The following is a 25,233-nucleotide window of genomic DNA, read 5'->3' as shown; positions in this document are numbered from 1 at the left end:
ACCTAAATACATAGCATCACAGGGATGGTTTAAAAACTAGCTCTTTTAATATAGATTTTAGCTAATTATATCTTTTCTATTTCAGTAAAATCTAAACTATGTCTTACTCTTTGTCTTATGGAAAATGTAATGGACTAATAATTCCTCATAGATTTTAGCCATAAAATCTATGTGACCTTTCAAGATCATTTTGATAGTTTATATGTAAATAAGCATTTAAAACTTAGTCTGAAGATAAGACTAAATTTTCTGCTGTTTTTTTCTTTGTTTTAATTTGGTATAAATTTTTATTACTTTTGAACCAGAAATTGTACTCTAAAAATTTACATTGGAAATATTCTAAAAAAAAATACTCTGTTTTCATTTTACTTAGAATTTAAAATGGTATTTATATATCAATTTTATTTTATATATTAGTATTTTTAGTAAAGTAATTCATGAAGGCAATCTCATTTTAAAAGCTTCCAACGCAAGGAACATGAAAAGGATAAAGATAAGACATCTTTATTTATGATCTTAAATAGAAATAAACAGTGAAAGCCCCATGAAGAAGGGACATTTGAGTAACAAACTTAAAAGGGGTTAGGAAGTAAATGTACTTATTCTGGTCTGGGTTATTCCAGATAGATATAGGGAACAATCAATGCGAAGTTGCTTCTGTTGGGTGGGGTGGGGGGAAGAACGTGGTTTTGCAGCCATATATATAGTTTTCAGAAGCCCTTTAATCTTTTCTGATCATTTTTTTTATGTTGCAATTGATCGTTTTATGATTTCACAGTTCTTTAAGGATTCGAATTAACAGTACTTTATTTTTATTATTTATTTATTTAGTTAAAACTTTAAAAAAATAGATTTTATTTATTTGAGAGGGAGAAAGCGGCGGGGGGGGGGGGGGGGGCGGGGGGCGGTGCGCAGAGGAAGATGCAGACTCCCTGCTGAGCAAGGAGCCTGATTCCAAGCTTAATCCCAGGACCCCTGAGATCATGACCTGAGCCACCCAGGTGCCCCCTAATTAACAGTATTAAAAAAAAAAATACTTCACTATGTGTAAATTACTGAATTTCCTTCACTGTTAGCTGTTACGTTTATTGTGTATCCATCTGTCTCTCCTCCCCCAGTAGTCTATTCATATTTCAGAATTGGGTTTTACTGGTTATCCTGGTATGCTTTCTTTCAGATTAAGTAATGAGTTTGGATACTAAGCTGGGATTCCCCAGAAAGGTCTGGGCCAATAGAACTCTCTTTAGAATTCCTCTTTCTTTAAGGGAGCATTTTGTTATTTTTGTTTTTTAATGGTTAAAGGAGAGAGATGATGGGGGAGGGGAGGAAGAGGAGTTTGTTTGTCATTAGGCTGACTTTACTTTAACCCTTTTATTTCCCCCCTCCCCCCACCCCGCCCTCTGTAACTCTCCCAGTTTCTCTGATTCATGTGGCTGTCAGTGCAAACCCTGTTTGCTATGTATTCACTATGTCTTCTTTGTCATTTGTTTCTATTAATTTTTTGTATTCCAGGAATTTGATGAAAGTGTTCTCAGCCAATGATGACGTTCTCTCTATTCAGTATTTGGGTTTATTCCATTTTGTTTTGATTTACAGGCATTTTTTATTAAGTTTTTTAAATTCCAGTATAGTTAATATATGGTGTTATACTAGTTTTAGGTGTACAGTATAGTGGTTCAACAATTTTATACATTATTCATTGCTCATCATGATCAGTGTACTCTTTCATCCCCATCACTTCATTTATAGGCATTTTCATGGGCATTCATAATAGAGGCAAATGAATATGAGTCAACAATGAATTCTTCAGTGACCATTCATCAGATTACTAAGTGTTTTCAGTATATTCTTTCTAAATGTCTGCCTAGTTTTCATCATCTTTCTTGTTACTTGAATAGCTCAAACACACACAGTCACCTCTTGGCTATATTGTTATAATAGCTCTCTTACTGATCTACTTTTTTACTTTCCCCTCTTGAATTCTTTCTCCCTAGTACCTCCCTTCCCTTCCCCCCCTTTCTCATTTTCTCTCACCCTGTCTAACAAATCTGACTTAGGTTACTACCCTGTAGCAGATTCTTTTCATGTTCATGATAAAGGGCCTCAGAAGAGGTGGCTACTATTTCAGTTTTATTGGCTATATATTTGCCTATGCTCCTACCCAAAAGTAATTGTAAACCTCGCATGCTTTCTCTTATTTCCAATCACTGTGTTTCTATGATGTTACTTTGCCTGGAATATTATGGCCTGCCTGCTTTTGTATTAGTGTTCCAACACACACTTCACATAGCCAGTTGCTGCACATCTTCACGTCTCACCTTAGTTTCTTCCAGAAGGCTATCTTTTGATCCATAAAGAGTGGTTTAGGTTTGCATTAAGAAACTTCAACACAAATTAAAATCACAGTGAGATACTACCATGTACCATCAGATTGATGAGATGAGTGATGCTGAGGTGTTGGTAACAAGGTAGAGAAGCTAGAACTTTCGTATATATATGTGGGAATGTAAGTTCATAGAATCATGTTTAAAAACTTGAAATATGTAGTGAAGCTGACCATATACAACTATTCTTTGACTCAGTAAATCTATTCCTAGTTACATACCTGAGAAAACACATTGTATGTACATCAAAAGATCTGTATGAGAAAGTTCATGAAACACTAATGCATTAATAGTCCAAAGCTAGAAATGATTCATATGTTCAGCAGCAGAATATGCTGTGGCATATTTATTCATTGGAATTTGTTAAAATACAAAAAAATGACCAAGATGCTGGTACCTGCAAAACATGGATGCACATCATGAAAGTAAGATTTATTGAAAGAAGCTAAACCAAAAAAAAAAAAAAAGCAAAAAACAAAAATGCCAAAACTAAGTAGAATGCATCATACGTATTCTATGATACAATTTATATAACTGAGAGAAAACATGAATGTAGCTTTTGGAGCTTTGATAATGTTCTGTTTTTTATCTAGTCATTTCATAGATCTTTCCAACTTGTGATGTTTTATTGAGCTTATAAACTTCTGATTTGTGTCCTTTTATGTGTGTATGTAATGGTTCACTAAGTTTAATTAAAACTTAGGTTGGCAAGCTGGCACTGTTTCATCAACTAAAAAAATATAGAAAGTTATTTGTTAATGGTTATATTATTAAGCTATAAAAAGAAGATGGAGAAAAGTGAATAGTATTGGGGAAGAATATATGGAGTAGACATACACCTATGTACTTATACAGACTAGATACATATATGCTTGTGTGTGTAGATGATATCTCTGGAAGGATACCCATGATAATATTGGTGAGGAATGGATTGGGGAAAGCAGCTAGGGTGATAGGGTTGCAGAGGAAACTTAACCATTTGTACCATTTGGATAGTATATCATGATCATGTCATTCCCGTTTTAAAAAGATATTCCATTATTTGAAAGAGGAGATGTTAGTATTTTCCTACATTGTGATATTTCTTTGTAATAACATAAATATATCCAAGGACATGGTTTACTAATGAAAGAAGTAATATTGCGGTACATTACTTAAGATACTTTGAGTCGTTAGCCAGTATATAAGTTTATAGGCCATATTATTTCATTAGTATTTAAATAGTGAGATTTAACCATATAGGCATGTGGTCCTTTGAATTCCAAACTCTGTGATCTCCTGGTTATGTGATATTTCAGTGAACGAATTCTTTTTTGTTCCCAGCTTTATTAAGATATAATGGATATATTGTGTAATTTAAGGTATATAATGTGTTGACTTGATACACATTTATTGCAGAATGTTTACTGCCATAGCAAATTTGCTGCTAGAGGGAGCACTGACTATTTTTGTTTATTCTTAAAGTGTTGGCCTAATTCTTTTGTGTTCTCCTTCCTTTTCATTTATCAAGGCGTTCTGTTGATATTTCTGTTCATCTGCTAATACAGCTTTTTTAAACTCTAAAGCGATACAGCGGTATTTGTCATTGTTACTTAACAATTATTTGCCTTTATGTAGGTTTTTTGACTCCAGATAGAAAAGTTATTTTCTTTCTAATGGAATCTGTCACAGTAGTAATACTCTATTCTGTATTTTTTTTTCCACATGTTAAAATCTCATAAATTAAAAAAAAAAAACTCAGAATTAAGAGGTGTCTTAACAGTAGTACACCTCTCCTGGTTTAATTTAACAGTATCTTAGAAGTTATGGTAATATGTATTCCTCCTTAAAGATTGTATTAAAAATAATAAGCTTTATGGGAGTTTTTTGGGGTAATCTAGTAATCTTTGGTTTACCATGTGCCTTTTTTATGGAGTGAATAATGTTAGGTTGAAGTTTTATGCTCTAAAAGTTTCTATTTAAAACATTTTCTGATTATGTGAATCGGCCAAACTATATTCTGTTCTTTTGAAAATAAATTACATTGCCTATCTTTGCTTGTTCAGTATAGGTCCCAAGCCCTAGATAATTGCTTTGAAATAAATACTAGTAGAAAACCTGAATTTATCAACAGGTGATACCTGGCTCATGGCAGATGCTCAGGAGTATTTATTGAGTGACTATTAAATTTCGTTTACTCTGTATATATTCTAGAAGGAAATGAGCTAGTAGTATAACATGCAGCAGAGTATAAGTGGAAATACTGAGTGTGTTTCTAACTTGTTTATCTTTCAATTTTCAGCGTGCTCAAGCAGTTCTTCAAGCTGTGACAGCTGTCCAGACAGCAAATACTCCTCTTAGTGGCACCACAGTTAGTGAGAGTGCAGTGACTCCAGCCCAGAGTCCAGTGCTTAGAATAATTATTGACAATATGTACTACCCTGTAACACTTGATGTTCTTCACCAAGTAAGTTTAACTTAATTTTCATGTTTACCTATGAACTGGAGAGATAATGATACAGTAGATAAATAATACTTTGATTTTAATGTTTTTAACAGATATTTTCTAAGTTTGGTGCTGTATTGAAGATAATCACATTTACAAAAAATAACCAGTTTCAAGCTCTTCTCCAGTATGGTGATCCAGTAAATGCTCAACAAGCAAAACTAGTAAGTCTGGAGCATTTCTTTTTTCTTTTGGATATAGTGATATTTTTCAGTGGCAGATAGACATACACACAGCCAGACACACACACACACACACACATAGCTAATGTTAGTAATACTGACATAACTTGGCAGTACCTTATAGCATTATAGGTGCACAAATTGGTGTCATTTAGATACTATTAGGAAAGCTTAAATTTGTGATAAAGAAGTGTTTCTTTTTAAGGATAATGATATGTGTAGTTATCTATAATACATACTTTTGTTATTTTGCATTTTTTGTTTGACTTAGGTCCAAAGTGTTAAGCTCTTGAGGATATAGCAGGATTAAATTGTACATGCACACCAGTAAAGATTTTAAATGTTTTCCAGTGGGAGTTTCAGAGTAATTAATTTAGGTGTCAAGAGACTTTGGCTAAAGTATATCATCACACATGTGGCTCAGATGTTATGATAGGCTCTCAGTTTATGTAAGACTACAGTATATTTAATATTCTTTTTGAAGATTGTTTTAAAAAGATAGCTTTTTAAAATAGGTTCCTAGTCTACTACTTATTTACATCCTTTATATTTTTATTGTTATATATGGAGGGTAAGAAACTACTAAAAGAAGTAAAGTATGTTCCCATATCATGGCCACCCTTGAAAACTACATACCATATCTTTGCTTCTAAATGCCTTAATCTTATGTTTGTGTATCATATTTAAATCTACCTTCACTCTAGTTCTTCAACTTCTTGGGTCATATTATCTCATTGTAATTATTATTCTGTTTTTAAACCAATACATATTCATTATTAAACCATTACATCAACTGTCTTTACTTATCTTCCTTTACATTCTGTCTTGCGTCTTTTCTCCCTTTTACTCTTACTTTAAACCAGTTATGCTGTGTAATACTTCAGTGCTTCCTCTAGATTAAGATAGATTGTATGGAACTTAGACCATTTTTGATTGTTTCATTGTGTTTCCATCCTCAGAATCTCATTTGGGGAGCAAATATAGCTTCAAGTAGCACAAAGTCTGTACTGTTAATATTGGCATAATTGAAATGGTTTAGCTTAGCAAGTGCTGTTCTTTCATTTTTTTCTGATATTTTATGTTGTAAACAGAACAGGAATTTTTCCTGTGTATAAGGGGAGGCTGATATTTAAAGAGGTAAAAACTTGAACTTAAAGAGGTAAATTATTTGAGGTAGACATATTTTCAGCCCGTTTTTCTCCAATATGTTGCTACTTACTGGTTCTTAAGTTACATTACCTAATCTTCTATATTTTCCTTTTCAGGCATACATTAACATTTGGAATTCTTTTTTCCAAAAATAATGATTTCTCTTTACATGTCCCAGCCCTCCAACTTTGGAGATAATTTATATTTAGAGAATAGCCAAAATCCATGTGGTATGAGGTTTGGTCAGTAGCAGAGAAAATCTAGAAGCCATAATCTTTATGGCATTTTTTTTTTTTTCCCCACCTTGACAACATATTTAAATATAGTGCATGTTTTCCTTAATGTGGAATATTTTTTATCATCTCTTCTGGTGCAGAGGGAAGAGTATTTGGTAAATGACCAATGAAATGGAATTTGATTTGGAATTACACTGCATTTGGGCTATAATTCAAGGGGAAAGTAGTTTATATGTGTGTTTTATCTGAAATAATCTATAATCATGACAAAAGATTATCTTTTAATAATGTTATCAGATATTTGAAGTTTTCATTTAACCAATCTTCTGTGTACAGATAATAATCATCAGGTATTTGTGAATATTGAATACACTTAACTCAGGTCTTTTCTGCAAAGGTATACAATTGCCGTTCTAAGAGAGCAGGTAATTATTTACTATTAATTATTAATGAATTATTCTGGTATCTTAACTTCATTTCACTATTATTAGAGAAAGAAAAAAGTTTATTTCCCAAACTTGCTTGCCCCATTATTTTATAACCCTCACACCTGACTGTAATAATCTTGCCTCATGCCTGTATCTGGACTGTTGAGTATACCTAGAGAATATCATATAATCTAGCAATTGTTACCGGTCGAAATTCATCATCATCAACTACAACTAGACTAAGCCCTCTACTTGAAAAAATCTTACCCTATTTCTCCAGTCAGCATGCTGTCCCATTTTTCACAGTGACTGTATCAGAAAATTCTTATTCCACCAGGTCTCTCCTTACTCCCCCTTATGACCTTGCCTCCTGCTTCTCAGGAAAAATAGGTGGAAACCCCCATCAGCTTTTCTCACAAAATCTACTTATACCACACCTATCTTTCTCTTCTAATAAAAGGCATAGATATTTCTAAGATCAGTAAACACCCCATCCTGTCCTTTTCTGCCTTCCAAGAGACTTTGTGCTGTCATCCCCTCTTTCTCATATTTTTCTCTCTGTTGGCTACTTCTCACCAGTGTTTCAAACATCCTTAAATCTCTCATTGTATGTGACTTTACACTAAACTCCACATAACTCTCCAGCTATTCACCTATTCTTCTCTCTTGTCATTTATAGCCAGATTTACTAAAAAGGCCCTTTGTTTGCTGTTTATAGTTACCTCCTTTTTATTTCTCTACCTCTTGTAATTTGGTTTCGACCCCCCTTTACCCAAATTGTTCTTCCTACTGTAACCAGTGATTGCCACAGTGCTAAAATCTCAACAGCGTTATTCAATCCTTACCATCCCCATCCTCTAGGTAACATTTGACTCTGAGCCATTCTCTTAAAATCATCTCTTCTCCTGGTCTCTAACACTTCTCGCTTAGATTATATTCTACCTCTCTGAATATATCTTGTCATATCCCTCCCCTTCTGCAGGGGGGACTTCATCTGTTCCCACAGCTGAATTAGACCTTTGTGACTCTGACAGTGCCCACGTGGCTCTCTAGCATCAGATCCTTTCTAAGAGACCCAGACTAGGAAATTAGTGGACCATCAGGCACCTTCCAGACTTAGTGTGTTCAGTTCAACTCCTGTAACTTACCTTCCCTGGCCACCCCCTTGCCTCGCTCCCTTCCCCCCAAAAAAACCCTGCCTCTGTGCTGTTGTTCACTGTGGTAGTAAGTCTCAGGGTACCAAATTTGACATCAGTAACAAGCCAGAAAACATGACTTTTATTCCTTTTACTTTCAGCCTATCACCAAATCTTAATGAGTCTCATCCTAAATTTCTGTCGCATCTATCCTTTTGTCTCCCAACTTGCCACCACCCTAGTCTAAGCCAGGTGTTGCTCAGAGTGCTGGTCTCTGATGTTACCAGGAGGTTTTGCCAAAATACAAGTCAACATCCTTCTAGCTATAATGTGTTTAGTGTGATATCGATACAGATTCTGACATAGACTCCTTATCTTTAGGTGGATAGGTTTCGGCTGCTAGTCCATGAATCACAGCTTGAGTAAAGCACCAATCTAAGCCGTCATCTCTTAAATCCTTACTTTAGTGGCCTTCTTACTCAGCTCACAACTTTGACTTCTTCCCCCACTCCTGTTTTTCCAGAGTACTAAGAATGATCTCAACTTAAAGTCCTATAACTTCCATTCTCAGTGCCCTTCAGTGACTGACTTTTGTCCTTAGTATAAAGTGCTGTCCTTAACGTGGCTTACAAAACTCCACAGCTTGTTTCGCCTTTTACTATATTGGACTTTTTAAAATAGGTTTCATGTGCTGTATTTTCTCTGATTTCTCAGGTTTAACAGCTGGATGTTCCATTTGCTTTCATTTGCTTCTACTGCTTTCTCTTTGTCTTTTTATGTCCAACTCTTCCTGTCTTTCAGGTTTGCAGGTCTCAGAGAGGTCTTCCATAAACTTCCATCTACATTATATCCCTTCCTTTCTTAGTTCTCACTACCACAGATCAAATTTGTAATTATTTGTTAGATGTCTGTATTTCCAACTTTTATTGTAAGTAAGTCACATAAAAGTGGGTACCTTGTCTTTTTTCTCTGCTGTATTCCTAGAACACAACACAATATGTGGCACATTGTTGGTATTAGAACTTTCCTCCCATGTCACAACTCTCCCAGCATCTGCTGTGTTACAAATCTCTTCCCATTTTGCAGTCATCCTTATATATCTCAGTATGTTATGGAATTAGTTGGTTCTAAACTTTGTAGTTCATTTGCTACATTTTTATGCTTGTTAAAACAATGGAAGTTATATATAATTATGGGCAAAGAATACAAGTTTATGAAGAGAATCTCAAGCCTACCTTCTCGTCTTTTAGTGACAGTTTCATATGAATGGGAGATGAAAAATACATCTTAAGCACTGGGAATTCAGTTAGCCGGCAAAGTATACCTTTAGGTTTTAAGAGAATTTATAGTTTTCTTCAGACTATGGTCCAGAGCCCACCTAGGTTCTTGTCATGTAGATTGCTTGTTAAAAAAAAAAAAAAACAACAAAAAACATTGGGACTCTTCAGTATCCTGAACTAAGAAATCATAATCATTGGGGATGGCAGCTCAGTACTCTGTTTTTGTTTTTGAAAGCTCTGGGTACCACTGCTGTGTAAAGGCAGCTTGAGTGATAGAGCCAATGAAATTCTTTTTATACACTAGTTAAAATTTTGGGCAGTTATTTTCAGTTAATTGGAAAATTTTGCCCCCTAGCATTTTGCTTTATAAGAGAAGAATAGCTCGGAAAAAGACTAACAATGGAGGTATTAGCAGTGAGGGTTGGAGGGAAAAATTCAACAATCTCTTGAATTTGTCCTAAGGTTCATGTATATTTCAGTCCCATTTCTAAAAAGGTCATGCAAAAACATGTTGGTCTACTATTAAAATTGTATAGTTCTAGCTTTACATACCTAATGGATCTTGGTCTGTATAAACATCAGGCTTAAATCTATTGATGTAGTATCAGAAGAACTGTCATTTTCAAAGTGATTTATAGAGGTAAACGTATTTTTCATTTCTGAACCATTATTTTATACAGTAAATGTTTATTCTTCTAATAAAAAATTAACAATATATTCCCTTGTTCTTTAGTTTGTTCTAGCCTTCTATCCGCTGGAATAGAAATGGTGATTATATATAGTACCAGGAAAAAAACTCATAATAATCATAACAGCAGCAATTATAACTCACATTGTACTTTCACATATGTGATCTTTTATTTAATCCTCAAGGTAATCTTGTGAGGATCCTGGCAGCCATTACCTTCTTTGTTTTCCAGATTAAGAAAGATCCTGAGATTCAAAGAGGTTAAGTAACTTGTTCAAGATGACCTGATTTGAGTGTAGGCTTTCAGATCTAGAGCTTGCACTCTTTATTCCTGAGCTTTCCTGGGATAACGTTGCATTTTCTAATTCAGCCATCTATTTGGATTCAGGTTGAACACCTCAAGTTAAGGAAATAATAGTGTTTGCATTACTACTATACATTATAGTGATACTTATTTGGCTTGAGGCACTTCATAAAATGTGACCTCAAACGAAAGTTACGTTATAAAATTACACCAGTTCTCCTAAGTACTACCATCCAGCAAAAAATGTGTATGTGTAATAAAGTATTATGCAGGCTATTATGGTATGACTTTTGGCAGGACTGACTATATTTGTAATCCTTGTTCATTTTTTAAAATTGAATTATTTGCAGACTTTTTTGAATTAAAAGCATTAGCATATATATTTAACTGGTTGTATTTTAGATTTAAGTAGCATTTTCTATTTTAAAAAGATAGTATTTGTGGAAGCAAATACATGTACAACTGGGATAACAAAGAATAATGTATGATACTTGATCCCTTTCCTGGTGTCTTTTATGTGCAGGTCTTCATTGCTGGGTTTTGTTGTCGAAGTCCTGTTTCTTACTAATTTTCATTCCTTAAGACTGCTGATATACTTTATTCACTTTTACAGGCCCTAGATGGTCAGAATATTTATAATGCTTGCTGTACCCTAAGGATTGATTTTTCCAAACTTGTGAATTTGAATGTAAAATACAACAATGATAAAAGTAGGGATTATACTCGACCTGATCTTCCATCTGGGGATGGACAGCCTGCATTGGACCCAGCTATTGCTGCAGCATTTGCCAAGGAGACATCCCTCTTAGGTATGATTTTTATTGTCTACACCATTTTTCTCCCATTTTGCCAAGTGGAAAGGTGCCTCTTAAACTCCAGTAAGTATAATGAATCCCCCATTTTGGAATTTAAGAAACTGTGTTAGGTTTTACTATTTTTTTTTTTTTTTTTAAAGATAAGGGGCATTTGAATGCTGTTGGGAGAAAAACCTAAAGTGTTATGAAAATTCTATCAGCTGTATTCCTTTCACCATCCTCATTTTCTTTCCCAAAATAAGAGAAGAAAAGCTCTAATGAAGAGATACTATACTGTAGAGTTGTTGTTTCATGTTAAATTTGATGTCACACTGTCTAGGTCTAAGCCCAGGTGTAGAGTCCTTGTGCATATTCTTCAGGGCTAATCTGAATGTTTTAATTTAGCACCGCATAGAAACAGTGAAAAATGAACAGGCAAGCACGTAACGGAAGTAGTCATATGGATTTTTTTTTTAATATATTATAACCTGTCTCTTAAAAAAACAATTTAAACCAGGAAGAATTTTCTTTAAAATTTATTTTGGCATTTATGTTTTATCTTATTCATTTATATTTCACCTCATTCTGCGATGGATTTGACTCACCTCACACACAGAACAACAACAATGCAAAAATTTGCAACTACTGGTAGATGGAGTCAAGATGAAGAAAAAATAAGGGAAAATGTTGTTTTGCAAATAAAATGAGTGAAGTGATCTATAACTTAAGATGAAATTTTACAGTTCTATTTGCTGTGTTTGGGAAATTCTCGATTTCTTATATATGTGTAAGATTATCTTTAAATCAGCATTTCTGTCCATATGGAACCCAAGATTAATGAGTTATAAACTAGCTCTTAGAGTTTGGTTTATGCCCCTCAGAAAAAAGAAAAAGCGTATTTTAATGAAGTTATTCTTGCAAGTATATACATATTTTTTTGTAGATATGTAACAGTTGTACTATCCATTATAAATATGTATTAATATAAGTGATACTTCCATGAACAGAGACACCTTATGCACAAGAGAAGCAATTGATATTTGAAATTAATTCTTGTAATAGACAAAATCTACCCTTTATTTCTAATTTTCTAATACATCTAGCACAAGCCATAATTGTTTATCATGATTTTAAAGATTCTTTAGGTTAATAACATTCTTTTCTGACAGAAGCTCTTATCACTGTGTGGGCTTAGTTTAACCTTTATTTCCTCAGCTTGGCTTGTTAAGTTGACTGTTTCATAATGTACCATTTTTAAAGGTAAAGTTAAGAGTGAGACAATGAGTGATACAAGGTTATAATTATTACTATAGATTCTTAAATTATTTACTGATAGAAATTATTTTATAGAAGAGAAAAAAAATCTACATTTATTGAATAATTCCCAGGCCCTAGGCATTCTGCTAGGCACAACACTTCTACTGGATCAGATATATTATTTAATCCTTAACACAAAATAGGTAACATCAAGATTTTACATACAGTTTCTGAGAAGTTTAAAAATTCACCTGCAGCTCATTAAACAACTTAAGTGTAGAATATCAAGAAATTCCAGTTACTATCAAGCACAGGACCATAACAGTCACTTCTTGGACTCCAAGGAGTTGTGCATTTTGCCCATTTGGATATAGTTAGACATGTCTGTGTGTGTTTGGATTCTGGGTGGAGTCCTGGTTAGAAGTCACCTGATTCTTCTAGGGAATTCATCACTATTTTCCTTGTAACCTCATGGCCCCAGTGAAATTTCTTTTAAGTAATAATGAAATGTTTTTCTCATTAAAGATTATGAGTCCCTGGCATAATTTTATCTTCCTCTATACTTTTATTATTCATTTTTCAGGTGTTCTGCATTTTTTGCATTAAAAGCATATGAGTAAAGTTGCCCACTACTTAATAAATTTGTCCTCATCTTCTAGCTCTATTTTAAATATTTCAGTATATCTTTATTTTTTCACTCTGCTTGATAAGAAAGATGAAAGTGAAGATATGTGAATTCACTTTTTTTTTAACTAAATGACTTTATTGTTTATATGTTTTAATGGTTTTGTGCCTTGTTATAATTTGGTTTTTATATTAAGTATCATCAGATATTTTTTGAATGTTAGATGAGTTAAAAGTTTCAAAAATCAAATAATAGTATGGACTGTGGTAGTTCTGATAATTTACAAGAGGTAATAATTTTTTTCATTTTCTGTGTAAATACATATTTTTGTACAAAATTAAAGTCACTGTGCAGTTCTTTATTATGTTTTATTGTAATTATTATTTTAGTAAGAATTTAAAAAAATTTTAATAGCTGTCTAGCATGCTAGTGGATTTGTAGTACTTTTGAAAGTACCTTTATTGGACATTTAATTTACTTCCATACTTTTTATTAATATATACATAGCATCGTGGCAAACACCCTATGCATAACATTTTTATCTTTCAGATTATTTCGAGACTACATTTCTAGAGCTAGATTTATTGGGTCAAAGAAAATGTTAGAGACTCCTGATTCTTACTGCAAATTTCTTTCTAGAAAGATGATACTAAACTAATATGAATGGTATTTGAGACTGGCTATTCCACTTTTTTGTTTACCAGCATTGAGTATTATTTTTTGGATTTGCTAGGATATTAACTAGATAGGAATAGGAATGTGTCAAATTATTTTAATTTTTATTATTTTATGAGCCAACTTAGAATTTTTAAGTGCTTATTAGACATTTTTCAAGTCTCTGAATTGGTTGTCTAGGTTCTTTCTGTTGGGATGTACAATACATGTAAAGTATGTGTTAAGGGTATTCATACTTAGTATGAGCTGAGTCTCCAACTTGATATCACAATGTTTAAGACTAGCCAGTTTACAGAAAAAATTATTTCTTAATAATTTATCTCAATCCGAAAGTATCCATTTATGGAACATGAAGTTAACTTTTCCCCCATACATTTGTGGATATTGTCATCTTTATAAGGAACCACCTATGTTTTGCCTTTTAGAGTAGTTTTCAACACCCTTTACAGTAACATCCACTATTACCATAGTGAGGTCATGTCTTCTGGAATGGTAGCTAAATCTTCTCTATGCTTATTTGCCTCCATTGAAATTTAGTAAGTCAGGTGACTTCAGCGTACAACTCAATAGTATCGATGGGATCCATTTCTTGCTGAGTCTTCCTCAGACAGTACTTGTTCAAAATGAAATAATAGATTTCCCTTTGTTTCAAAGATTGTATAAGAACACACGTACTTAGGTGATCCTTCTTTTCTGCAAATATTTAGGGGGATTCACTTTACCTTGTATAATTTTTATATCTAAGAACTTGACTGAATTTGGAATCCATACAATAATACATTTAATTGGTTTATTTTACACAGTAATTTTTTTAAGACTAGCTTTTCTACTTAGCTTCTCTTTTTTCTTTTGATAACTAAGGATTACAGTGTCTCAGAAAATATAATTTTTTCCAGGAAGGAAACTGAGGGCTTTGTAATTAATTGGAAATCTGACATCTAAATACATAATCACAAACCTGGCAGACTATTAGTTATTCACATATTCTACTTCATAGAACAAGGTGATAAAAATTCTTGAGATTTATAAATTGAGACATTGTTACTATGATCATTTTATCATGTTTAAGAAGTATAGTTAATTAAGGGGTGGCTCACTTTTAGAAAAAATTTCTAGAAGTAATTTTTCATGATCATGTTGTCTACCTTTTAAAAATTAGGGAAGATAATATATACAGAGGATATTTATGTTAAAGCTTTCTGTGCATTTTGAATTGAATAAGGTAGCAGTCAGCCATCTTATGGCCTTAACAGAAAGGCTAAACAAATTTTTTATGAGAAATATGTTGACCTTAAAATAATTGATAATGGAGAAAGTATAATAAACCTTTGTTCATAAAGGCAAATCTGTAGTTTCATTGAATAGTGTCTCAGGTTTTTCTGCACACTGAAATCTAGGCCCTACCCTAGACTGAGAATCATGACTAGAGTCTCCTAGGAGTTTATAGTTTTTTAAGATCTCAAGATGGTTTTATTATGTAATGTGAGTTGATAATTACTGCTATAGAGAAAAGTTTGTAATTTTTAGAGCCTAAGTTTTAGCTTTTTGTTTTTTGTTTTTTCTAAGTTTTAGCTTTTATCAAAGTTAAGGGTCTTCTCAAAAAAAACTTTTCAATACCTATTGAACAGTATTTTATACTTCCACATTTATTCATGCCAAATAAATATATCTTGGTATAATTGTTCTGATTAATTGTTTAGCTGATAAATTGAATTTTTTTTTCCTATGTGTTCGTGATACATAAAATTAACAGGCTTTAAAATTTTCTTTGAAAGCTATTTTTTTTTTTAAAGAGTTTATTTATTTATTTGACAGAGATCACAGGTAGGCAGAGAGAGGAGGAAGCAGGCTCCTTGCTGAGCAGAAAGCCCGAATTGGGGGTGGGGGGCCTCAATCCCAGGACCCTGGGATCTTGAACTGAGCCGAAGGCAGAGGCTTTAACCCACTGAGCCACCCAGGTGCCCCTGAAAGCTATTTTTAAGTGATTTCTGAAACTTGTTACTTTTGAGTGGGTTATTCACATGGTAATTTTTAAAAAGTTTCTACTGTCAGAGTTCAGTCATTATATAGCAATATGGTGAATCCCACATTCTCATCATCTTGATTTAGTAGTTTCTACACTTGTTTCATCTGTTCATTTTTTCTATTGTATTTTGAAGCACATCCTTGACATCATGTCATGTCATCTCAAACATCATCATAATATCTTTAAAATAATGACATTTTCTTATCAAACCATAATATGATTATCATACCCATCAAATTTGACAGTGATTTCTTAATGTCATTAAATACCCAATCCATCTTCAAATTTCCCTAGTTGTCTCAAAAAAATGTGTTTTAAGAGTTGATTTGTTCAGAATAGGATCTTCTCAAGGGCCATAGATAGCATTTGGTTGTTATTTCTCCTAAGACTGTTAATCTGTGGTAGTCCTCTCCATCTTCACCCTCAGTTCCACTGACTTAATGAAGAAACCTAGTTATTTTGAGAAAAAGTCCTTTAGTTTTGATTGGTGTGGCTGTTTTTTGTAGTGTCATCTTGTTCCTCCATCCATTGGCATTTTTTTATGTAAACCGGAATTTAGCTCCAAAAGCTTCATTAGATTTAGGTTCTGTTATTTATTCATATTTTTCAAGCAAGAATACTTTATAAGTATTCTTGTGTTTCATAAAACATCTGGTTATCCCATGCTTAGTGATGTTTTAAGATGGATTGTGGTTCAGGTGTTGACATTCTGATCCTTCCATTATATTTTTCTACTAATGGTTTGAGTATCCACCAATGATTCGTGCCTTAATTTATTTATTTGGGAGTTGCAAATGTTGCCTTTCCCCCCAATTCACGTATTTCTCTACATTAATTAGTTGAAAATCTTTATAGAGTTTTCCTTCATCAGCTAGGTCTATTTACTTTGTAATACAATTTGTACAGGACAGTTAAATTCTTGCATTTATTTGTTGGTTTTTGGTGGAAGAAATTGATGCCCAGCTTTTTTTTTTTTCCCATTAATTATTTAAACCAGTGTGAATTGGTACAGCCTAGATTCTTCCCAGTACTCCTTTAAACTTTAGAGACTGCAGGTTGCCTCCAGGTTCTGGTAGCCCCAGAGTGATTTGAGATAGTGACTTTAGTACAGAGGTGAGTGGTTTTGTTTATTAATGTAATAATTATTTTTTATTTTGGTCTTAACTAGTGGTCCAAAAAAGGGAATGGGCGGTAGATAAGGGACTAAAGAAAGTTAATTAAAATTTAGTATGTTTCTCTCAGGAAGGAATTCATCTCCCTAAAATAAAGAACCAGGAAGCAGCAGTATTTCCTTACTAAGTACCAATAGAATATAAATTTCTTCTCTCTTGTAGCTAAGTGTGAGAAAAAAATGATCTACAGATCAGTGTGAGTTGTTTTCTCAAAGGATTAAAATATCTCAGGTGGTGTTTTTCCTTGTATTCATGTGTATGTGCAGTCTGTTTATACTTTTTAAATATTCTGTAGGATGTGCAGTAAAAACAAACATCTTTTGTGAAACATCGCTCTCTTACTCTATGCTATTTCAGTAGATTGGTGAGGAAACTGCAAAGCTAGACTAATTGGAACTTAATTAGTATGTAGCAGTGAGCTAATAGAGCAGTACTGATATATTTTCTTATATTTAAGTGATGCCTATGTTTTCCGATGTGTGAATTTTTAGAAAATAAAACATTCATTGTTTATTAGGTATTTAGTAAATTTAAGCTGTTTCAGTATCTTCCAAGTTGAATATCATTTGGAAATTCTTATTTGTTTTTCTACTGAACCATTCAGTAGCCACAGAGCTTAGGAAAAACAAAATTATCACTTGGTATATTCATGAGTTTATAAGGCTACTTTCAGTTAATTATTGTGATGTGTAGGCCATTAAGTAGACTTTCCTAAAAAGAAACACTGGTAGAAATGAGTTTTAAGGGTACTTTATACTAGCTTGTAAAAAGTGGGGTCTTTTAGATGATTGGTGTTGGTGGAACACCAAACAAATACCACTATTTGTTTTCCCTATAAACATTTGACTGCACTGTCTTTTGGGGTAATTCCTGTGACAGGAATAAATACTTAGAAATTACTAGTTTGAAAGGAGTTACTTAGGTGCCACCTTAATTGCTACAGTTCTTCATTTCATATATTTTGTAGCAAAAACATACGGTTTAGACAAAAACAAAATATAAATATAACAAAACAAAACATAAATATAACAAAACAAAAACAAAATGTAAATAAACAAAATATAAAAAAATATATGGTTTAGAATGAAATTGTCTCAGTGCCTGGAACCAAAAGGTTGTCTGATGCATATGGATACTAATCACTAGCCATTTCTTGGCTATGTATTAATAAGTGCCTGCATCATTCTTAGCCCTTATGAGTTAATCCTTACATTATCCCTAAAAGAAGTTATTCTTATTGTCCCCCACTTCATAGATTTGGGAAGTGGGACACAAAAAGATAAGCAGTTTGCTCATATTCCCATAATTAGTGAGTGGCTGAGATGGTGAGGCATTCTGGTAGTCTGGCTCCAAAGTCTGGCTCCAGAGTTCATGCTCCTAACAGTTGAATAAAATATACTATAGATTAGCTGGGCCTTTTAGCCTGTCTCCTTTTCCCGTGGAGTTAATAATAGAACAGTGTTACACATGTAGTAAATATATAAATCCTGTAATTTTTAATTTTCCCCCATATACTAATTCCCTTTTTCCCGCATATACTAAGGTGTTTTCTCTTGCTAAGACAGATCGTTTTTTGTTGCCCAGTCCCTTCCATGTTTAACCTGGTTATTATATGATTACAAAACCAAGGGTATTGTTCATATGTCCCTTCAAAATTGAATCCAAAATAGAGATATATATATAACATGCAAACCAAAATAATAGTAAACTGAATTTGTATTTTTGTTTTCACAAAATGTACATTAAAACTTGAAAACCAAAATCCTAATTTTCGCAAAGGCCTAATCTATAATAATCCCATTATAAGACTGCATTATAGCAAAGAAAATTATGGTCATAAAATCAGACTGAATAATTCATCTGTTACACATTTGCGAGTCATTGTCCAACAAAAACTAAATTACAAATACACAAATGTTCTAGAAATATTTCCTAGAAATATTAAACTACATAGATTTTTAGAGTGTATCACTGAATGCCATAACATTAAAAAAATTTTTTAAAGCCATATAATTAGAAAAGCAGTATTTTATCATGTTCAGTAGAAATCATACTTTTGGTCAGAAGTCACATGAAAATACTTGTACTAACTCACTGTCCCATAACTTCGGCTTTCTCATTGTTTCTGTTTTAACAAATAAGAAACTATAGAAGTTGAGTTGAAACTTCTCTATGTTTGCATTCTTAGAAAATGATGTTGAATTCTTTGGATTATTGACCTGTCCTCCATTTTGTTGTGGCTAAATTTTAAAAATATTAATTCCTCAGTCTTTAAAATATTTACTTTAGAAAATAAGTAATGAGCTAAAATAGAATTGTTCATTTAAAATACCTGTCAGTGGATAAAATTTTAACTTCTAGGGGCGCCTGGGTGGCTCAGTGGTTTAGGCCACTGCCTTCGGCTCAGGTCATGATCTCAGGGTCCTGGGATCGAGTCCCGCATCGGGCTCTCTGCTCGGCAGGGAGCCTGCTTCCCTCTCACTCTCTCTGCTTGCCTCTCTGCCTACTTGTGATCTCTCTCTGTCAAATAAATAAATAAAATCTTAAAAAAAAAAATAAAATATTAAAAAAAAAATTTAACTTCTAAATCAAAAATTAACTTGAAACAATAACCTTTAGAGAGTTTAACTCTTTGTGCCCTTTTTAAATAATATTTGAATGAATGTGTGTTAAATCTGGAATTATTTTTGTTTTCTTGGCAAGGGAAAGGTGTTGGTAGTAGTTGCATGCTTTGGAGGTATAACAGGCCACAGATGTGATATGAACATTAGAAGAAATAACATTATCATGTTGGTGCATATTTACTTATTTGCTAGCATTCTCAAATAGGATAAGCTTATTCTTGTAGGGCTAAAATGTTATTCATAGATTGCCTTTTAACTATCCAAGGTAAATTTTTCATATAAAGTTCTTAATGGATGATCACATAGCCTTTGCTTGAACTAATCTATTAGGTTCACCCATTATATTGTTCTCAACTCTAGTTTTAAGAAATTTTATTTACCTTCATTTTCAAGACAGTCTGTCAGATATTTGAATTTATCCTAGTGTTATTGTTCATATTTTTCAGGCTAGTAATCAACGCTAGCCTTTGGATATTAAAGGTAGGTTTAAATTAAATCAGACTGTAGATTTTCAAATGAAAAAGTGTTGGTTTTTAAGAGTTGACAGTTACATTGTATGGCTAAACCAAAGAAAAACCTTTCTGAAGTATGTTACTATTGTTTCTATAATTAATAGAAGAATAACTGTGTTTGTGACCACAGTATAAAATGTGCCTCTATCTAAAGCAGGTAAAAATTAGGCAGAAGATTTTCACTAATTCCTCTAAAGATACACCAAGAAAACAATAGAAAACATACAGGAAATCTCATTTGGATTCTGCTTTTTTTGATCTTTTCCCCCCTGAGTTCTTTCTAACTTCATGTTTAGCTTCTCTTTTATCTTGTATACTTTATTTTCCCTGTTGATCTTGATTTCAGATTAAAGATATTACTCTTCTACCTTTCCTCTATGCCCCATTTCCTAGATATTTCTGATACCCTTGTTAAGTAATTGCACGAGCATTTCATATCCCTGATAGGATTCTGCCTCACCTCAGTGGCATCCTGGTTAAATCATTCATTGAATTATTCTGCATTCATTTTAGCACTGTCCTAGGCACTGCAGGAATTCAGAAGAATTACAGGGTTTCTGTTCTGTAATATGGTTTACAATCTGGTGGAGGCAGCTCATGTGAGGCAAAGTGAAATCTGTAATAGAGTTCGTGTGGTATTAGAGCATAGTGAAATGCATGATGAGATTCATTATCTGAAGGAGAAATTGGGAGGGTTTAATGGGCCAAGGCCATTTGATTTGGTTATAATAAGAAAAAAGAGCACGAGCAGATGTGATAAAGTATATATCATGTTTAGAGAGTGACAAGCATTCAGTTATTAATAAGCCATATTGGAGACTGGAGACTCTAAGTAAGGTATAGTTGAGAATCTAATCCAGGGACATGAGATGTGAATGAAAACCAAAAATGAAAAAAAGTGAACATAAAAGAATAGTATTTGATATCTTATTAATATGAGTACTTACAAAAAATTAAACTAGGGGAGAAGTCCACTATGCAGTAGGAAATTCTGCCTACAACTTGGACAATAGTTCCATGAAGTTGTGAATTGGGAGAACAGATGTGTGATATTTTTAAAGCTTGGCTTAAGATTCTTCAGGTATAAGAGGGCAAGAGGATTAATGACTTGAAATTAAAATTAAGACTTAAGCAGTGCACATTTATATTGTAGGAAAAAATAAGCAAGAACTTGAGGGATGAAATAAATAGGATTAAAATGAGAAGTTCCTATTCAGTTCAGTAGTTCCCATAAGGTTATTCATGAGGGGTGGGTATAAATCAAATTAAAATGGATTAAGGATTTAAGTATGATAAGAAAGCATTTATTACTCTTTGAAGAAGTATGCTATAAAAAAGGAAAAAGAAATGGAATGGTAGTTGAGGAGTAAAGCAGGGTGGGAGGAGATGTGTTTGCACTGAGGAACTATATATAATCATAGGGGCTCCAAATCCAGATGTCCTGAGTTCAAAATCTGTCTCAGCTTCACTGTCTTGGCCTCCATATTTGTAACGGATATAATAACAGTGTTACAAGACCATTGTGAGGATTAAATGCGTTAATAAGTGCAATTTGTATAGTGCTTGGCATACAATGAATGTTCATTTTATATTAACTAGTGTTTGGTTTTTTGTGGATTGTTTTTGAAGATTTATTTATTTTAGAGAACATGAATGGGAGGGGGAGGAGAGGAGGAAGAGAGAAATTTCAAGCAGACTCCATGTTAAGTGCGGAGACTTACACAAAGGGTTGATCTCAAGACCCTGAGATCACGACCTGAGCCGAAACCAAGAGTTCGATGCTTAACCAACTGTGCCATCCAGGCACCCCTAGTATTTGTTTTTAAGGCTAGCGTAAGTCCTAGAACTGATTGTAGAGGATTGGTTCTAGAGTATAGTTTAAATGCTGGAGCCTAAAAAATAGAAAAGTACTTGCTTGCTTAAGATCATCCTGAAAACTAGAAGGGATTATTATCAAGCTCACGGAGAATTGTCGGGAGGGGGTGCGGGGGAGATACAAGGGTAGAGCTAGGGCCAGATCTGAAGTAATCAGCTGTGTAGTCCATATTCTTTCTTCTCACCATTCTTTGTTTTTATGAAGAAAGGGAGAAAGGGGAAACAGATTAAAGAAGGGAGTACTTTTTTTTTTTTTTTAATTTTATTTATTTATTTGACAGACAGAGCTCACAAGTAGGCAGAGAGGCAGACAGAGGGGGAGGAGGAAGCAGGCTCCCAGCTGAGCCGAGAGCCTGATGTGGGGCTCGATCCCAGGACCCCGAGATCATGACCCAAGCTGAAGGCAGAGGGTTAACCCTCTGAGCCACCCAGGCGCTCCAAGAAGGGAGTACTTTTTAAGTTGGTTGAAAAACTTGAATTTTTTTTTTAAGATTTTATTTATTTATTTGACAGAGATGACAAGTAGGTAGAGAGGCAGGCAGGCAGAGAGGAAGGGAAACAGGCTCAGCAGAGAGCCCTATGTGGGGCTTGATCCCAGGACCCTGGGATCATGACCTGAGCCAAAGGCAGAGGTTTAACCCACGGAGCCATGCAGGTGCCCCAAAACTTGAAATTCTGATCTCATTCTTAGACTTTCTGAACATGACAAGATTGAGAATAGGATATGGACTTGAGTCTGGTGGATTTATAGGCGACCTGAAAATAGACTTGGATATCAGCTAGTGTTAAATACCAAAATGGTTATGGAATCTATTTTGGGGTGTATATGTATCTTTTCACTCTAGTGCTCACTTGGGCAGCACATATACTAAAATTGGAATGTTTTCACTCTAGTACTTACCCTGATGAAAGTTTAGCCAGAATACAAGATTGGATTTATCCATGTATGGCATTGAAGAACGTTCAAAAAAAAAAAAAAAAAACACAACTTGGGCTATACTGTAAAGTCAAGCCAAGGAAAAATAGAAAGGGAGCTAGTCAACGTAGAGGCTAAAAGTAGGTTCAGTAGTATGGAGTAGGAGAATTAAGATGGAAGAATGAAGTCAGGAAAGAGGATTTTGAATACTAGAAATGAATGGCGTAACACAAAAAAGAGAGAAAAATCAAAGATGTGGCAAGAGAAGTTGCTAAGATGGATTAATGTAGTAAAAATCGTCAAAGTAGAAGTTTTAAATTATGGACTAAGTGTGTTTGACATATCACAAGATGAGAGAAAAAGGAGGGAAGAAGATGGGAGAGAAGTTGGAAATAAAGCCAGGTGCTGAAGTCTTTCTGTGATGAGAGAAAATGTTCTAGTGGCCTGATGGTGGTTTTGATGAGAAATGATTGGTGCAGAATCTCTTAATTGATGGTGGTAGGACTGCAGTTATGAAAGCAACATTGGCTGGTAGGGTAGAATGATGAATAATGCATCCTTTTTCCTTCCTTTGGGGAAGGGTTTAGGGAGATAAAAACGACTTTTCGAGAGAGTTATAAGAAAAGTTTCATTGGGATAAAGCAAGCTCTTAATTAAAAAGTTTCTCTAAGGAACACATTGAATAAAAATGCAATTGTTAATGATAGAGGAGAATGGATTTCGCAGGCAAAATAAGGAATTGAAAGGAAGGTGGTAGAAGAGGAGGAGTGGATTGTTTCAGGAAAGAATAGTGTTTGTCTCCCATCCAAGTACTAACCAGGTCCGACCCTGCTTAGCTTCCGAGATCAGACGAGATCGGGCGCGTTCAGGGTGGCTCAGTGGATTAAGCCGCTGCCTTCGGCTCAGGTCATGATCTCAGGGTCCTGGGATTGAGCCCCACATTGGGCTCTCTGCTCTGCAGGGAGCCTGCTTCCTCCTCTCTCTCTGCCTGCCTCTCTGCCTACTTGTGATCTCTCTCTCTGTCAAATAAATAAATAAAATCTTAAAAAAAAAAAAAAAAGAATAGTGTTTGTCATTTTTGTCAAAAGTGAAAGTTTCAGTTTCAAATCAGAAAATAAAATGTAAAAACTGCCCTCCCCACCCAAGACCCTATACTTTATGAATTAGAAAGGGCCTCCAAGTTCTACCCCCAATCCTCTATTTAGTAGTATGTGAGATAGCTACCAGATATCTTGAACAGATTAAAGAAGTAAGGCCAAAGGAAATGTAATCAACTTTGGATAGAAGTTTTAGAATGGGAAATGAAGGGATAAAACATTTTGTATCTTGAAAAATCATGGATAAGATCGTCATAGTCAAGAGGAGCCTAAGGAGACATGACTAAATGTAATGTGGGATCCTGGAACAAAAAAGGATGTTAGCTGCATACCAAAAGAAATCTGATGAAGTATGGACTTTAGTTAATAATAATATATCAATTTTGGCTGATTAAGTGGAGCAACTATACTATACTAATGTGAGATGTTAATAATGGAAAAAGAAGTACCCAGGTTATATAGGAACTCTGTAGAATCTTCAGTTTTTCTGTAAATCTAAAATATAAACTTTATTAAAAATCATAGATAAATTTGTAAATGATTTAAAGTAAGTTAACAAAGTTTAATTCTTCAATTCTTCTGAGAAAAATGTTTATGTAACCTTGAGGAATGAGGGATAAGTAAGTTAAATCACTTTATCTCACTGGACGTCATATCATATACATGGCTGTGTGTTCATCCATTTCAGTGAAGGAATAGTTAGTAATAATAATGTGTCAGAACTAAAATGAGAAATTTACAAACTTGTTTAATTACTCAAAATGGCTGGATGGCCCACCTATGAAAAATACAATACATAGTTTTTCAGAATTTATCATTAAGGTATAAATAGTACAGCATGAAATATTTTGTAGGTTGTTTTTGTTATAGAAGACATATAGGTTAAACCTAATTTTTAAAAAATTTTCTGATTGACAGTAATTTTTCAGAAAAGAGCATACTGAGAGAAATTGTGGAATCATTCATTAAAGGTTTAAAAGTCCAGTAAAAACTGAAGACTAATTCCAGGGATTTAGAACTGTGTAAAGATGTAAAGTTTTGAGCCTGGGGGAGGAAATAGTGGAAGAAAAGTACATGCTAATGGCATCAAGGACAATGACTGCCCTAATCTCTTAAAGTACTCTTACACCATACTCTGGGCTTCCTAAAATGGAAAAAAAAAAAAATGACTTGATAGAAGAATATATCATAACCTGACATACTAGCACAGTCACAGTGATAATAAATGAAAAAGTGGGGAGACATTGAAGTAGCATTTGGATTGTAGTAACAACAGTGGGGCTCTCACAGCTTACATTCCACTTCTTGCTAAGCTTCCCATTATCTCCTTATAAGAAGGAGGTAAATTGCATCTCCTTTGAGCCCATTTTCTCACTAGAAAATTTGCA

General features: G+C 33.8%; 1 protein-coding gene across 4 annotated transcripts in view; it reads left to right on the top strand.

The window, feature by feature from the left end:
- Window positions 1–25,233, top strand: part of PTBP2 (polypyrimidine tract binding protein 2) — an 87,388-nt gene that overhangs the window by 49,832 nt on the left and 12,323 nt on the right. For all 4 annotated transcript variants that reach the window (XM_046005612.1, XM_046005628.1, XM_046005619.1 and 1 more), the window contains exons 6-8: window positions 4,666–4,830; window positions 4,923–5,033; window positions 10,886–11,081. In XM_046005612.1, the coding sequence (XP_045861568.1) occupies window positions 4,666–4,830; window positions 4,923–5,033; window positions 10,886–11,081 (472 nt within the window). The remainder of the gene's footprint in view (window positions 1–4,665; window positions 4,831–4,922; window positions 5,034–10,885; window positions 11,082–25,233) is intronic.

This window comes from Meles meles, chromosome 1 (genome assembly GCF_922984935.1).
Source record: "Meles meles chromosome 1, mMelMel3.1 paternal haplotype, whole genome shotgun sequence".
In the NCBI taxonomy this organism is placed as follows: domain Eukaryota; kingdom Metazoa; phylum Chordata; class Mammalia; order Carnivora; family Mustelidae; genus Meles; species Meles meles.
Note: the sequence above shows the minus strand (reverse complement) of the source record. Positions and strands in the feature narration are given on the sequence as shown.